Genomic DNA, 15,398 nt, shown 5'->3' with positions numbered 1-15,398 from the left:
AGTAAAACCCTTTAAAAGTGTAGTAAAAAAATAATTTATTATTAAGTTGACTTTTAATTCCGTAATATAACAAATATAAGTTAATTTAAAATGCTAATAAACTTTACCTTCGCTCTTCGTTGTATTTGTTTTATTGCCCATAAATTTTAAAGGTAAATGTCATTAAGAATCACGTGCTGTAATAATAGTCTACTAAAAAGAGAATAAAGTGGAATTGAAACAATAAAAAGAACTAGCGACTCCAGTGTCGTAAAATTTATCTTTCAGTAGAAACGTTCAAAAGCTACATTATTAAATTATCTCAGACGTTTACTGCCACTTTTACATCCTGGGGTATATTTACTTGGCTACTTCCTTCGTACTGTAAGATCTGATAGTAGTTTCTCCATTATATTTAACTAAAAAATTAGTTAGTACAAAACTTTTCTTAAAAAATTAGCACTTATAATATGTTTCAGGATTTTTAGTCTGTTTGAATTGTCATAATATTTCTTGACATCACACACCAATACTAAATAGAAATAAATATAACTTCCTGTTGTGACATAAAAACATTTTTTTTTCTTCAAATATAACTAATTTGTTCACGCTGAACAGGAATCTTTTGTATAATTGTGAGTGTGGACACTTACACATAAAGTATTTGGTTATTTTTTTCAATGTAATCAATGAAGCTTTAGAACTCGATATGTTACATAATATAAAATAAACGAATATCTAGGTAGGTATGCAAACTTCCATGCATATGATCTTAACTCGGCAGGCTGGTTATGAAGGGGCTGTGCTTGGACGTTGTGTAACTATTTAATTAATTGTGTAATTATTTTTATTATCAAAATAAAACAAAACTTTTAAATACTACTTCTAAATTTAGAAAATCAATAAATTATTGCAAGCAATTTTGATATACAGGGTCCGGCAATAGTGCGTCGGGCATCTGTACCTCCTAGAATAAAAAACTATAAATATCGTAATATTAAATCATACATGATGTTCAAAATTCTACGCCAAACTTTCTATAATCCAAAATAATTTTTCTTTGTGTTTTTAAATGGAACACCCTGTATATTATTTTTTTATTAGATGGAGATTTAAAAAATGAACATTTTTTGCTAAAGTATTTCAAAATTTTTAATGGTTTCGCAGATACACGCAGTATTATTTCATATGGCTCTCACAACGGTAAAATACGAGAGAAAAATCATTGGCTGGCTTTGATAAAAATTTACTATGGAAAATGCCATATAAAATATAAAACCGTGAATATCTGCGAAACCGTTAAAAATTTTAAAACACTCTAAACACAAAAATGTTCGTTTTTTAATTCTCCATCTATTGAAAAAATAATATACAGGGTGGTAAAAAAAAACGAAGAAAAATTATGTTATATTTTAGAAAGTTTGGCGTAAAATTGTCAACATCCTGTACAATATATGATTACCATATTTATAGCAAAGTAAGTACAGACCATCTAAAGTAAATATCTAATATAGTTTTGATTTCAGGACAGTTCTTGCATTTTTAATAATTTTTTTAAGAAAGGCAAAAAAATATATATTTTTTATTTATTTATTAATACCTCTAAAAGTATCGAAATATATTTACTCATATCTTAGGATTATGTAAAGTGATCTGAAAAGAAGCCAAAAATGCAATAATATATGGGGTGTTCCTTTTAAAAAAATTCATCCGGATCCACTCACACTTTTTTGAGCCACCCCTATAGAGTACATAATATTTCCTGGAATACATCCTAGAACATACTTTAGATTTGCACTTAAACAAAATTCGTAAGTTTTTTATTCTAGGAGCTACAGATTCCAGACGCACTATTGCCGGACACTGTATATCCTATTTAAGTTAAGCTGAGGCATTAAAGTATGTTTCACCTTCAAAAATATTAAAATGTTTCGTCATTTACTCGATAAATTATAGCAAAAAAAGTTTTAATATATCTCCTGTATAAATTTGAATTTCCATAATCTATCTCGATATGATAAGCCAATAGTAATAATAGGAAACAAAAATAGCGTCATGCGGAGGTATTAGATTCAATTTTATATTTAAAAATAATGAACTATTTCCTCATTAATTCAATAAATAATAGTAAAAATAAATGAATTATACATCCCTAATACGTTTGTTGTAAAAATAAACCTCAAATTAGAAAGGAAAGTGAAATTACCTTAATCTAACTAAAGAATGATTCTGCAGAAATAAGACCTTGACCTGTTTTATTTTCCAAGGAAGAAAGTATACCTACTCTCATCCTAACTAAATCGATTTATATAAAAAAAATAAACATTTGAACACTCAAAACAATTCATTTTGTTAGAAAAAAAAACTACCATACAGAAAGTAATAAAAATCATGTTAAACGTTACCTTTCCATTCATAGCACGATTCGATAGACAGGATCTTGATAAACTCATTGTTCCTCTTTTTTAGTTTATTCCGAACACACTCACGCAACCTTTATTATGTATGTTCTATGTCTGATAGTTTTCACATAGCTTAATAGCCTCGCGCTAACCTACGTGGAGTTCTATTTTAAGAACTCTTTTTTCGCTATTCTTGAGATAAAAATATGAAAATTCTTATTTCTACTTCTGATATGAATTCTACACGAAAAGTATTTCTTTGAATATCACAAGTTTTAGGTACGTATAAATCTGGTTACAATGATTTAATGATATATAGACAAATATGGAATCTCACTAGAATCTTAAACTATGATAAATTCTTAAACAACATTCAAAGATATTTATTGTACGGAATTATTGTATGGGTAGTTTAGAGAAGGTTTAACAGGTGCTAAACATGTTTCTTAGTGCTAAGAAGTTAGAAAATCTCGAGGTCAGAAGGTAAACACACGAAAAACACTTAGAAAATTCGAATTGAGATGCTGTTTATGTCTTGAAAGTACAAGTTTTTGCTCTGATAATAGTCTTTTTTCTTTTAAAATGTGGTTGATGTGGAAGAACGGGCATTGACCGAACCGCTTGGTGTGGCGGTTAGAGGAAGACTGCGAGACTCAGTCTCCGCAGTGTGGCATTTTCGGAAACCGGGCTTCAGCGATCGATTGAAGAGAATTTCGCGCCAAGAATACACTTCTGCGCGCTGAAAAATCCCGAAAATTACGGCGTGAGAGCTCAGGTTATCCAAATTACCAGCTAGAACACTCCGCATGACTTCCAGAGTTCGCTTATTGTCGAAAGACAATATTTTTTGTGTGAGAGATATGGAAGGATTTCAGAAAAGACTGACTAAGGAATGAATCATTTACTTTATCACTAGTCGCGAAAAGAAAAATGTTTCCGAGTGTTTGTTACTATAGAGCAATCATACATATGGCAACATCATGACGCTGACGTGATATTTATATTTTTAGCGTAGGTCTTAGCGTTATTTATAAAACTCGACCAATACACACATTAAATAATTGAAATTGAATTTAATCGCATCAATTGAAGCTCTGCCGCTGGAACTTTACATTTTCCAGTTTTCGTTCAGAAAACTTGGTCATAACTTCATTTAATTAGAATTTGTTATAGTAATAATCATAAACGAAGTAATATGTAGATATAGTCATGTAGAAATAATGAAGTGATAAATCGGTGATAAAAATACGAATTTTATTTTATACTTGTCACTATCAAAGTAAAAAAGTAATCGGGGCAACATTGCGGCGTGCATTCGTCATATATTTTGGTGATGTGCATGACAATTTTTATTGATTTTCCTATAGTTACGAAATGAAACATATATTTAAACGGCAAAGAATGATATATAAAGTAGAATTATAATTATTTTTTTTCAGCCTTTTTAAAAAAATAAAAATAAAAAAATAATCCTAAGATATGAGTAAATATATTTCGATGGGTTCAGAGATATTAATAAAGAAATAAAAAATATACATTTTTAAGCCTTTCTGAAAAAAATTATTGAAAATACAAGAACTGTCCCGATATCAAAACTATATTAGATAGGTATTTACTTTAGATAGTCTGTACTTAACTTTGCTATAAATATGGTAATCGTAAATCATACAGGATGTTCAAAATTCTACTCCAAACTTTCTAAAATAAAAAATAATTTTTCTTCGTTTTTTTTTTAATTGGAACACACTATAATTATTTTTTTAATAGATGGACAGTTAAAAAATTAACATTTTTTTATTTACAGTATTTTAAAATTTTCAACAGTTTCGCAGATATTCGCGGTTTTATATTTAATATGGCATTTTCCACAGTAAATTTTTATGAAAGCCACAATTTTTCTATATATGAATGATACTGAGCGCATCTGCGATACCATTAAAAATTTTGAAATACTTTCAATAAAAAAAAAATCATTTTTTAACTCTTCGTCTAATGAAAAAATAATATACAGTAGTGATGGGCATTACAATTCTTTTTAGTGAATCGAATCACACGATTCAATTTCTCATATTTAATCGATTTCTACGATTCGTTCATTTGAATAAACCACATGCACAATTTACGTTTAATAAAAACAAGAATCGTAACTGGCACTACCGGCGATAATTTGCCGGAAAATATTGGTGCCTGACTCTATCACCGCCGCACCGTAGAAAAGAACGATCGCATTGAGATCGGATTCAATTCTCACGATTCTTTTTTACGGCTCATCGTTCAAATCTTATGGATCCGTGCTGGCCACGATCCATTTGAACGAACCGTATTGTAAGCAATGAATCAATTCTCACGACTCTTTGAACGAACGATCGCATTGTGATCCGATTCAATTCTCGCGATTCTTTTTTACGGCTCATCGTTCAAATCTTATGGATCCGTGCCGGCCACGATTCAATTGAACGAACCTCTAAGCAGTAAATCGAATCCCACGATTCATTTTTAATACTCGTTCAAATGAACGACTCGTTCAATCTTTGCCCACCTCTAATATACAGAGTGTTCCATTTAAAAAAAATCATTCCCATCCACTTTCACATTTTTTTTGAGACAACCTATAGAAATTAAAATATTTTCCTGAAATACATCCTCGTACATACCTTAAGTTTGCACCATGTTTGCACAAAGTTTTTTATTCTAGGAGCTACAAACGCCCGAGACACTACTGCCGGACCTTGTATATGTTTTGTCTCTCTTTAAACTATTTTCCACTCAAAAATGCTGAGAGAAAATTCATTTAATAAATAATTCAACGTTCGTACACAATTTTCAAATATTTGTAAACGCATGTGTAAAACTGTAGCTTCGTATCCCCCAAAATTTATCCAATTCTCTCACTTTAAAGCAAGCCGCCACGAGTCCACCAGCTGGATATTGACTCAGCTCTGGATAGGGGCCATTCAAAATGCTCCCGTTTCAAGGGGAGAGATCGTTTTGCGTTTGTCTCCTGCAGGAACGGGTGTGGATTTATTAAAGGCACAAATCTCGCTTGCCTTCGGTATATGAGTCTGGATACGCAATCGTAAAATAGAGAAAGGGAAAAGTAGTATCAAAGAGATCTCACATAAACGACTTTTGGAAAAGGGTTTAGAATAAAGGAGATAAAAATAAAAAAGTTTGAAAAGCGACTTTTTGTTTCTCGTTAGAATACAGGGCCCGGCAATAGTGCGTCGGGCATCTGTAGCTCCTAGAATAAAAAACTTGGGAATTTTGTTTAAGTGTAAACCTAAAGTATGTACTAGGATATATTTCAGGAAAATATTTTAACTTCTATAGGGTGGTTGAAAAAATTTGAGTGGATCGAGATTTTTTTTAAATGGAACACACTGTATATTATTGCAATTTTGGCTTCCTTTTAGATCACTTTACATTATCCTAAGATATGAGTAATTATATTTTGATAGTTTCATAGCTATTAATAAATAAATAAAATATATATATTTTTCAACCTTCATTAAAAAAATTATTACAAATACAAGAACTATCCTGAAATCAAAACTATATTAAATATTAAATTTAGATGGCCTATACTTACTTTGCTGTAAATATCGTAATCTTAAATCATACAGGATTTTGAAAATTCTACGCAAAACTTTCGAAAATATAAACTAATATTTCTTTGTTTTTTTAAATGGAACACCCTGTATATTATTCTTTTATTAGATGGAGAATTAAAAAATGAACATTTTTTGTATTTAAAGTATTTCAAAATTTTTAATGGTTTTGCAGATACACGCAGTATTATATCATATTTATCAACTCTCAACGGTAAAATACGAGAGAAAAATCATTGGGTGGCTTTGATAAAAATTTACTATGGAAAATGCCATATAAAATATAGAACAGCGAATATCTGCAAAGCCGTTAAAAATTTTGAAATACTATAAATACAAAAAATGTTCATTTTTTAATTCTCCATCTATTGAAAAAATAATATATAGGGTGATCCATTTAAAAAAAAACGAAGAAAAATTATTTTATATATTAGAACGTTTGGCATAAAATTTTGAACATCCTGTATGATTTACGATTACCATATTTACAGCAAAGTAAGTACAGAACATCTAAAGTAAATACTTAATATAGTTTTGATTTCAGGACAGTTGGTAAACAAAGCTATAGTGGGTCCACTGACAGGGTATAGTAAGCTTAATAGGCATTTACAGGGTGGTCCGAATTGTATTCCGGAAATTTTGGCAGCATATTCTGCAGATAAAAATAGGTAAAAAAGGTCGTATAAATGTGTGTCCTAAAATGCTTAGTTTCGGAGATACAGGGTGTACAAATTTCATTTTTATTTCAATTTTTTCCAAATAATTTCTGAAGTAACGTCAATATTTAGATGAAAATTGGTGTCTGGGAGTTTTTTGACATGAGAAATTTGATTTTGATGTCAATATGACTCCTACTGGTAGAGGGGGCCACCTACATGTGTTTTAACTGTTTTGAAACGTAATAACTTTTTGTCCGTACCTGTATAAAACTACCGAGGGAAAAAAATATACATCTCTGTGATTTTTTACGTAAAAAACATCTCTTTGTAAAAATCGCTGCGACCAACCGTTCTCAAGATATTTAGAATGGAAATAGTCAATACATGCCATTATTAACGAAAAATAAACACGTTGAGTAGATAGTTATTTCACTGAAATAATAAATTTGGGAAATTTTTATTCTTTTAAATTTATCATATTTTTTCTGCAAAAAAATGATGATAAAACAGTTTTTGTTGAACTTTTGGTATAAAAACATTTCAAATTTTTGATCTCAGTCTAATAACTATTCATATATCATGTTTAATTTATGTCAGTGATGACAGGTATTAATAATTTCGATTCCAAATATCTCGAAAACCATTACTCGTAGCGATTTTTACCAAGAGACCTTTTTTACGTAAAAAGCGTCGTAAATGTATATTTTTTTACTCAGTAGTTTTATACAGGTACGGACGAAAAGTTATTACTCTTCAAACCAGTTAAAAAATATGTAGGTGGCGCCCTCTACTAGTAGGAGTCATATTGACATCAAAATCAAATTTTTCATGTCAAAAAACTCCCAGGCACCAATTTTAATCCAAATATTGACCTTACTGCAGAAATTATTTGGAAAAAATCGAAATAAAAATGAAACTTCTACACCCTGTATCTCCGAAACTAAGCATTTTTGGACATGCATCTATACGAACATTTTTACTTATTTTTATCTGCAGAATATGCTGCCGAAGTTTCTGGAATACAGTTCGGACCACCCTGTATAATGGGATTGACAGAACACATTTTATGTCGGTGCGAAAGACTGACAAATGTGTCCTTTTGTACTAGACAATGATAGGCCATTGACAAAGAAGTATATAGAGGTTGTAGCCTCCAAGTTGCTAAACTTTTTTAAAAGAATAGGAGTGGAGAATATAACCTAAGGTTCAGAAGATCTACCGCACATTGCACAACTAACTATTTTACATTATTTTTCTAGTATTCGCTATAATATCACTGTTAATTTAATTTCTGGCACAAAATTCTTCCAAACTTACTACCTCTAAGCAAAACCAATTGTTAAATAAATAATAAATAACGTAGCTCGGATACAGATAATTTGTGTGCCGGCCTTGTATGCTCTGCTCTCTAGTAGACGCAAGGTTGCTGGTTCGAATCCAGTTTTGAGCATGGGTGTTAATAATTGAAAATTGCTCATAAGAATAATTAATAAGCTTGCTGAAAAGCAATGAGTCAAGTATGAAAAAAAAGTGTCAAATGGAATGTGTGAGGAATTATGATATCGATTTAGACGAATATACCGGGTGCGTCTCAAAAGTGGCTCGCCCCTAAACTTTTTTATTTCTTCAGATAAAAAATCGAGATTTGGTATGTTACTGTATGACATAAATTAGGATTGATTTACGTATTCAATGGTTTTCGGTCACTTCCTGTTTAAACGGAAATGACTACAAATTTTGATTTTTAAGCGGCACCTTCTGTATTTTGTTACTTTATTCGATAGAAAATGACACTCTAGATAGAATGACATGACATAAGTCAACTTTTGACATATTCGAATATGGTTTATTTGAAATTGCAACATGCGGTTCATAACGACAATTTGATTCGAAATACCGAGTCTGTGGAACCAAATTATTCGTAAAAAATGCTGTTTCCAAATATGCTAATAAGCCACCCTCATTCCTTTTGAAAAAATTAAGATATGATTAAAAATACGATTTGGGCATCTTTTAACTGGTCAGGACAAGACACAGAGCATTAGACGATCAAATCTATTTTTCCCAGGCTCATTGATTAAAAATTCGTGTTTTTAACACAGTCATGGCACTCTGGATTGAAATTTAAAATCCAATCTTGATTTAAGCGAAAATGTCGAAAGTTGACATATGATATGTCATTCTATTCAGAGTGTCATTTTCTATCGAATAAACTAAAAAAATACCGAGGGTGCCATTTAAAAATCAAAAGTTGTAGTCATTTCCGGTGAAACAGGATACCAAATCTCGTTTTTTTTTTATCTCAGCAAATAAAAAAGTTATAGAGATGAGCCACTTCCTTAATCTTTTTATTTTAAAGGAATTAACTACAAATTAATGTTATTTTTAGAACTGCTCAATATTTATTTATTTCCCTAAGGTTCAAATCTTAAAACTACGAAATTGGTTTACTTTGTATCGCGGGAAAAATAAACCGCAGCTTTTTTCCAGGTCACTTCTGGTTCGATTACGATCAAATAATCTTTTAGAACATCCCGGAAAAATCATTTTTCCGGAAAAATACATAAAACCGAAAATTTTACCGTCTTCGAGGATTCGTGTATTTTTTATTTTAGCTCTCACGTCCGGGGTGGTTTTTAGGTGGGAGTATAAAATTCGCTGAGTGTTTATTTATAGATAAGGGTTACTTTTCGGGGTAACAGAAATGTAGAATGTAGAATTTTTAATCTAAATAATTAAAAAATGCAGATTTATTTGATTTCATTTAAAAATTAAATATTGTTTTTTGTCTTAGAATACTAAACCAAACGTAAAAAGGAAGAAAACTGTCATAACTAAGATTCTCAGCTTCGTCTGCTTAGAAACTTAATAATACACTTTCTGTTTACTCTCTAAAGAACAGCGAAACTAACTTTTAATGACTTTTATTTCGTCGCCTCAAAACACAACAGATGCACGGTTAAATAAGTGATATTTTTGTATAATTCCCAACCAAGTTTTGAAGTTAGAATATAAACTGAATACTTGCCTTTTATATTGTTTTAGTTTCTAGATTCTAGACAATAATGGATATATTCAAAACTGTTGTTGTATAATTTTCTATAGCTTATAAAATTTTAAATTAAACTTGGAATATTTTGTGTTTGTAACAACTTTGAATTTTAAACTATGAATCAGTGTAATGAATACTAAAGTGTCTATCTTTTATTATCTAAAATACTCCTTTTATCCGATACACTCTACCTTATCCGATAGTAAAGCAGCCTTAAAAACGATCAACTCTATAACCATCATTTCGAAGTTGATCAAAGAATGACTAGAAAAGCTGAACAAATTAAGGAATGAAAATAAAGTCCTCCTACTCAGGGTGCCAGCTTGCCAAAAGATTGAAGATAATGAAAAAGCTAACGATGTAGCTAGAAAAGGACCAAACACTCCACTCACTGTACCAGAATCATTCTGCTTCCCAAGTGGAGGCCAACTTAAAGCAGAAATCAAAAACTTGGAAGACTCTATCCGTAACCTGGAATGGGAATACTCTAAACGGTCTAAAAGACTCCAAGAAGTTTCTCAGGACTTACGACCAAGAAAAAACAAAGATTTTCCTTGATTTAAGTAAGAACAATCGGATTGTCATGGGGTTGTTAACAGGATACTGTGTCATCAATACCTCACTAGATTGTGTGGGAAAAATGGAGAAACGCTAGTACACTTATTACTGAGTGCGCTGAGACAATAACATTCGTGCCATCAACTTTGGTACGACTAACATCGGAGATGGAGAACCAACCTCTGTAAAACCGTTTCAGATATTCGCGTTTGTCAAAGCTCTGAGACTGTATGATATATTATAACTCAAGAAAGGGACTCACAATAGATCTATAAGGTCGCGGTGATTAACTTCCACTCTCCCATACATTCTACAATCTAATAGTGAATTAATAGTACCGCGGAGACTATTATCTCCACCAAGATCATCCAGTCTATAGCTTTTAATATCCGTGGATATTAATAACGGACAGCCTGAAGTTGCACGCTAGACTGCGGTCCATTAATATGCTCGTCATTGTGAACATGACTTTAAGACGCCAGCAGTGACGTCGTAATAATTCATCCGTCGACGGGATGCGCGCATTTCACCCTTTTGATTGATTATTATGCATGGCTTTGTGAACTGATGCACCACGCCAGGTTTACAAAGGAAAATTAACCCAGAAAAGTGTGTTGAAATGAAGAAGATTACAAGATTTAGTAGTTAAACGTCAAAAACTATCTGTTTCCTGTTTAATATACAGGGTGACCCAAATTGTTTTAAAAGGAAAACTTCTGCAGCATATAATCCAGATAATAATAAGTAAAAAAGTATTTCAGGACATACGTGTATACAAACGTTTTTACTTATATTATAGTTTGGACCACCCTGTAATAGAAAAAATATCAGTACAGACCTTAAGGACAGATATATTCTTAATGACTCTTATCCATGCTCTTATCACTGTGTTGGACATAAGCTGGCTAGCTTGGTTTAATGTTGTAAAAATCGATAAAAAAATATGTAACCTCTAAAATTCTAATATCAATCAATATGTCAAACAAAAATGTCACAAAACATACAACTACAAACATTTCTCTTTAGTATAGTAGTAAATATTCTTTTAACAAACTGTTACAACTTAGAAAAGCTCCTCACTAAAGACGATGTTCGTTTATGGTACCAAAACCAAACCAACTTGGACAATATAAAAAACCCATACTGCGCAATTTGCTGTCCAGACATCAGACGCTTGGAAAAGGGTAGAAAATGCGGAATACATACCATGTGCGTTTATGAACCTAAACCTACAGGGCCTGCTTGTAAAGGACTAATAATCATGGACTTTTCGGATGAAGAAATAAATGCCATCGTGGATGCTCACAATACCCTGAGAAACAGGGTCGCTATGGGATGGGAAACACAAGGAGATCCAGGTAAGTCTCATAGTAAAATAATTATAATAATACTCCTACACAGGTTAGTAAAGATTTTAACACCTGCCAAGAAAGTACAATGGTAAAAACATGGAGAATGCTATCATTCTCATAGTTTCCAGCTTATTCAACAATTTCCAATTATGGTGTAGCCTCTTAGCCTCCCTTACATATTTAGATAATCTCCCTGTAATTTAGCCCATTGTTAGCTATGCGTGTCATAGTTATCCCTGCGAATTTCCTAATATCAATCAATTTTATATATTTATTAGGAACATTGTATAGGAATGTCGAATTTCAAACTTTTCCAGTAACAAATATATACAAAAAATCAACTTTTTAGTAATTCAATATATTTCTTAAAGGTCCTCAACAGGCAGCTTCTAATATGAGGTTGATAACATGGGACCAGGAACTATCCCATGTGGTTCTGCGATGGGCTACACAGTGTATATACTACCATGACCGATGCAGGGACCTCAGTAGGTTCCCAGTAGGTCAGAACATAGCAGAAAGCAACTATGCATCGAGAAGTGACTTGAAACATATCGAGAATTGGTATTCCAAGGTGGAGTTTTATAGAAACACGGATATAAACAGTTACAAAATGTAAATAATAAAACTATATTTTATGAATTATCGCTAGACAAAGTTCTTTAATTTTGACAGCGATGATCAATCAAAATTCTAAGGTACTTCCGACAGACACACATGCTTGAAATTTTGAATTTTATTATTATCCTATAAAGAAAAAAAATGTTATAAATTGTTACCTTATCAACTGCCTATCAACATTCTATAATAATTATAATGGCTTGGAGCTAGCACGATCTTTAATTAAATTATATATTTTTGAGTTTGTATGAAAATAACGAATCCCATTGAAACCTGAGACAATATACAAAACTAAATTTGTTTACAGATACGAAAAAGAATATTCGTCCTTATCACAATACACCCAACTGGTATGGGCAGACACATACCTAGTAGGCTGTGCCAGAGTCAGCTTCCAGAAAATCGAAAAGAGCAAAACGGTCTACAAGGAGCATTTTTTCTGCAACTACGGACCTTCAGGAAATATTGCCGGACAGCCTGTATATAAACCGGGAGAACCCTGCAGTGCGTGCCTGGAAGGCACTGGATGTACGGACCCGGAATATCCGGGGTTGTGCGGTAACGAGATTGTTAATGAAACTTACTATGAGTTACTGAGAAGGAAATCGAAATTAAAATTGGAAACAAACTCTGGAAAAGTGTATAAGGGTGTTTGGGTTAATGTAATGTTTGTTTGTATAAAAATAAAGTTTATTTCTTACTGAATTTTAATTTACGATAATATCATGTTGGTTACGCTAACCGTATATATATATATAGAGTCATAACTTCCTTTGGACAGACAGGGTTAATACAAATCCATGATACATACATACATACATATACATACTGCCATTACTAGCTGACGAGTATTTGACACGCGTCAGAAGATGGTCACGGAAGGCGTTTTCTTTCATTTCATACGTGAAGTTATCTCTCTTCCGCACTGCGGACATTCAAAAATCTCATTGCTTTGTTGCCTCTTTACTTTTTGGTTGTCGCTGTTAACTGAGTTTACAATTGTTCTCCATTCCGTTCTATTGTGAGCTGCTCACCGTAAAGCAGAGAGTTTGGTATGCGGTTTTCTTGCATTCTGCATACTTTGTAATCATGACTTCAATTCTCTCGCAGTTAGCTTTTTCAAGGACCGATACGTTTGAGACATGATGGAACCATTTGATTCTTAAGAGTTGTCTAAGATATCTCTGTTGCAACTTGTTTAATGCGTTCATGTATCGGTGGTATGGCACACAGGTTTCGCCTCAATATAACATGGTGGGAATTATTATTGCTCAGTACACTGCAAGTTTCGTTTTTGTGCTCAAGTCATAATTGTAGAAAACCCTGTCTTTTAATTTCCAGAACTCTCTTGAGGCGCTGCTAATCCTGTGCTGAATTTCAGAGTCAATATTGACCTTCTCCGAAATCAAACTGCCGAGGTAATTCAATTCCGCTACATATTCCAATAGTTCTTCTCCGATTTTTATAGCATTGTTGTGATTTTCCGGGGGAGTGCACATGATTTTAGTTTTATTTTTAAGTCCCAAAGCCTCGTATACCCATGTATGTGTGTTCAACATTTCTTGCAATGGCTGTAACGTATTTGCAACTAGAGCACAGTCATCACTGTGCGTCACAAATCAGCGATACAAATAATATGAAAGGAAAAAAGAAAAAATGTGTTCAAAGAAAAATCTATTTTAGTATAATTTTGCGCTTCTATTACAGTTGGGGGTTGGAACCTTTGACGTTACAACAACAAAATAAAACACTATTCACCACAATACACCAAAACATTTTACTTTTGCACTGGAAGCGCATTTCGCGCATTCAGCAGATGATTAAACAATATTTCCACTTATATGTTGGCTAGCCCTCAGCCTTTTAACTGTCAATCCAAAAAAATATAAAAATTAAAATATCTAATCAGTGAAGTTAAACCACCAAATCCCAAATTTAGATCTGATTTTAAAAACTCTCCAACAGAGCAAAAATAGCTGGAATTATCCAGATCTGAAAATAATGGTCCCCAAAAGAATATTAAAGATGAAAATTTTTATCACCACCGATTCCAGACTCTAGAGGGGTCTCCAGACATAACCCTAATAAATTTCCAGTCCTTGTCGCAGCGATGTTGCCGCTTTATCAAGATTTCTCTGGTCAGTTTTTTTGGCTAGGGGCTTATTTTTATCTAGCACATCGAAAGGACCTCAAATGTCCAGGTTATATGTAAGTATAAGCTTACAGATCACTTCAGTCACGAAAAGGATATTCTATTTTTGCCTTTTAAAATGTTTGTAATAAGTTTTGAAACTTGTATTTGGTGTCCCATAAAAGGTTCTAAAATCTTCACTACCTAAAATTTACGAACATTTCCTTTTTTCAATGATATTTATCTTAATATGTCTTAAATATACATATTTGAAGATCTCTAAACATCAACTGTGTTGGATTTCTCCAATTTTACTATATTTAGTAACCTTGGATTTAGATGATGTATGAAGTAATTTGTAGCTAAATTATTTGACTTTTTAATAAGAGGAGAAATCCAACAGTTGATGTTTAGAGATCTTTCAAAGAGATCTTTAAATATGTGCGAGGCAATCTGTTTACGAGGCAATCTGTTTAATAAAACAGGTTGCCTCGTAACTTTTGGACCAATAGGGGCGAAGCTGCAACTACGTCATAAGGATGCTACAAAACGTCTAAAATCATAGATAAAGAGATAAAAAATAAAATGCAACCGACAAAGAGAGATAAATGGGCAATGCAATAAAGAAAACACACATCAAACAACTGAAAACTATGGACGCCATACACTGTAAACAATAATGTAGACAATGAATATCGATTCAGAAATGCACTGTCGGACTGTCGGCAGTTTTTATACCTTTATCTATGAATGGCAGCATTCCTCTGACGTAGTTGATGACGTTTCCGATAATGGCGCAATGAGTTACGAGACAACCTTATCTTTTAATAACCTTGATCTAAATCGGCATATTAAAACAAATTTAACTTTAAATTTTAAGGTGTCCGTTTTTCATGCCGGTCAGTGTATTTACTTAAACGAAAAGTTACTTTGCCATTGTTTTTTGTACGTTTTTGTTGGTCTATCGCTGATCTTTGAAACAATTTACCATTAAGCGGGCTTATCTATGCAAAATGAACGCTAACAACCGCCATTC

The 15,398-nt window shown here is 32.3% G+C and overlaps 2 protein-coding genes across 2 annotated transcripts in view; one reads left to right on the top strand and one right to left on the bottom strand.

The window, feature by feature from the left end:
* LOC115882368 (alpha-catulin) overlaps positions 1–15,398 on the bottom strand; it is an 87,622-nt gene that overhangs the window by 67,120 nt on the left and 5,104 nt on the right. The window lies entirely within an intron of this gene.
* Positions 11,236–12,936, top strand: LOC115882369 (venom allergen 3-like). Its single transcript, XM_030900417.1, has 3 exons — positions 11,236–11,616; positions 11,982–12,225; positions 12,539–12,936. The coding sequence occupies exons 1-3, from the start codon at positions 11,247–11,249 to the stop codon at positions 12,933–12,935; spliced, it is 1,011 nt and encodes a 336-aa protein (XP_030756277.1). The 5' UTR covers positions 11,236–11,246; the 3' UTR covers position 12,936.

The sequence above is a fragment of the Sitophilus oryzae genome, unplaced genomic scaffold, assembly GCF_002938485.1.
Source record: "Sitophilus oryzae breed Bouriz unplaced genomic scaffold, Soryzae_2.0 scaffold_177_pilon_pilon, whole genome shotgun sequence".
NCBI classification, from domain to species: Eukaryota; Metazoa; Arthropoda; class Insecta; order Coleoptera; family Curculionidae; genus Sitophilus; species Sitophilus oryzae.
The sequence above is the reverse complement of the archived record's forward strand: the minus strand, read 5'-3'. Positions and strand labels throughout refer to the sequence as shown.

Coding starts and splice junctions, on each gene's coding strand:
- LOC115882369 (XM_030900417.1), top strand. CDS start 11,247: ATGTCACAAAACATACAACTACAAACATTTCTCTTTAGTATAGTAGTA. Junction 11,617..11,981: donor GGAAACACAAGGAGATCCAG/GTAAGTCTCATA, acceptor TATTTCTTAAAG/GTCCTCAACAGGCAGCTTCT. Junction 12,226..12,538: donor GATATAAACAGTTACAAAAT/GTAAATAATAAA, acceptor ATTTGTTTACAG/ATACGAAAAAGAATATTCGT.